Source organism: Rhagoletis pomonella, unplaced genomic scaffold (genome assembly GCF_013731165.1).
Source record: "Rhagoletis pomonella isolate Grant_MI unplaced genomic scaffold, Rhpom_1.0 Rhpom_scaffold_00006, whole genome shotgun sequence".
In the NCBI taxonomy this organism is placed as follows: domain Eukaryota; kingdom Metazoa; phylum Arthropoda; class Insecta; order Diptera; family Tephritidae; genus Rhagoletis; species Rhagoletis pomonella.
Window position 1 is genome coordinate 363,724 of NW_023458560.1, and position 2,135 is coordinate 365,858.

At 37.0% G+C, this 2,135-nt stretch overlaps 1 protein-coding gene across 1 annotated transcript in view; it reads left to right on the forward strand.

Moving 5' to 3' along the window:
• The first annotated feature begins 483 nt into the window (after positions 1–483).
• The window catches only part of LOC118740297 (conserved oligomeric Golgi complex subunit 5), a 98,277-nt gene continuing 96,625 nt past the window's right edge, over positions 484–2,135 (forward strand). The window contains exons 1-2 of the mRNA XM_036471773.1: positions 484–665; positions 728–1,298. Coding sequence (XP_036327666.1) covers positions 664–665; positions 728–1,298 — 573 coding nt within the window. The 5' untranslated portion in view covers positions 484–663. The remainder of the gene's footprint in view (positions 666–727; positions 1,299–2,135) is intronic.

Sequence of the window (2,135 nt, forward strand, 5' to 3'; positions counted from 1 at the left end):
AAATAAGAATGGAAATGTATGTACAAAACACATTCACACAAGCACAAGCACAATAAACACTTACTATATCAATTATTTTTTGCCTCCTTCCAATTTCAATTCACTTTTTTACTTTTTAGATTATTCTCACTTTTTGCGTATTCTTTAATTTCCGTTAATTTAAATTCAGTTGAGTTTGACACTTTTCAGGATTTTGCCAGAAAAAATTCTTCTGACTAAATCTGACTACTTCGGACTAATGAGAGTCACTCTCACTGATTGTTGCTCTCTCATTTTCGCTGTCATTTCCGAGTTACGGAACGCTTTTTGGACTAAATCTGACTACTTCGGACTTTTTCTGACTATTTCTGGGAGATAAGGAACGCTCCTAATATGCAAATGTGTTGGTTTTTATTGACAATTTTGTAAGTGTATTGGAGAATGCGTTAGGTCGTTCTTGCTGGGTTATCTTGATGTGTTCCAAAACATCGATGTTTTAAAAAAAAGTTAAAACATCGAAACTATCGATAGTGCCCGATGTTTTTGCAGTTCTACTATATATTTCATTCACCTGGCAACTTTTTACATAAGTTTTTGTTATTTACTTTTTACTTGCATTTGATTAGATTTGATTACTTTATGTGAGAATCTATATCTTTTTGGAAATTATAAGTAAAAATTCCGATGTAAGCTAGAAATTACTAATAGTATTTCCTGTAACAAGTAGTCCTTATTTTTCTACATGCAGGGTTGATTTAGAATTGGAAAACGATGCAATAACCAAAGTTGATGCCAACGCGACAATTCAGGAACAAATTCAAGAACTATCAAAACGCCTTCAAAATGTGAACGACGATCTACATCAGCAGGTCCGCGAGAAGCATGGTGCCTTATTGCAGCAAGCAACACACGCTGGCCGGTTTGATGTTGCACTCAACAACTTGGCAAGTGATGTAGAACAAATCCGTACGGCTGGGCACAAACTTAAGACACAAATCGATACCCAATATCAGCAGGTTGATAACCAAACGCGTGTTCTGGGACATTTACATGAGTTGTCGCATTTGCTTCGCTCAGCTGGAACATTACTATCATTGACTGCGAAGTTACGCTCAACAAGGGATGTTCTTAAACAAGCAGAGATACACTATGAACTGGCGCAACTGGTAGATGATGAAGATTTGAAGAAAATTGAATTTGTTCAAAATGCGCGGTCAGAAGTAATAACTTCACGACAAAAGTTAAGAAATCTAACACAGATGCAGTTAGTAACTGGTTTGCAGGAAAGGAATGAAGCACAAGTTGTCAACTCGCTTAAGGTGAGTAATTGATTAAACATATATAGAAGCCACGTCGTAGCCCTATAGTTTTTATACCTGATCCTCTTTTTCCCGCGGTTTTATGTGAACACAGGGAAAAACATTTTCGGATTTCTACAAAACATCGACGTCCGTCACGCTAGCTGAGCCGCTTCTCCAGAAACTGATAAAAAATTTTCAGGAATTTAGTACTATTTAGGTGTTATTTAGGGCCTATAAAATTAATTTAAGTACTCACACGGTTTCCGAGAAAATAGTAAAAGCATACTCGGTTACCCAGAAATTCGCGAAAATGTTTTTTAGGTCGCGTGACGTCACGCCAGCTAACGCACCCAATAAATATCGTCGAACTCTGGTAAATATTACTCAGGAATTAGGTACCATTTTGGTTGTTTTTAAAGGACACCAAAATTAAATTTGGTGCACACTCGGTTTCCCAGAAATTCGCAAAAAAACATCGAACCCTGGTAAATATTATTCAGGAATTAGGAATCTACAATTTAGGTGTCTTTAAAGGACACCAAAATTAATTTCGGTGCACACTCGGTTTTCGACGTCACGCTGACCCAAAACACATATTTGCCGGCGTGACATCACGCCAGCTGACGCACCCACTAAATACCGTCAAACTCTGGTAAATATTATTCAGGAATTGGGTACTATTTTGGTGTTTTTAAAGGATAACAAAATTAAATTCGGTGCACACTCGGTTTCCCAGAAATTCGCAAAAAAAAATCGTCGAATCCTGGTAAATATTATTCAGGAATTAGCTATCTACAATTTTGGTGTTTTTAAAGGACACCAAAATTAATTTCGGTGCACACTCGGTTTTCGACG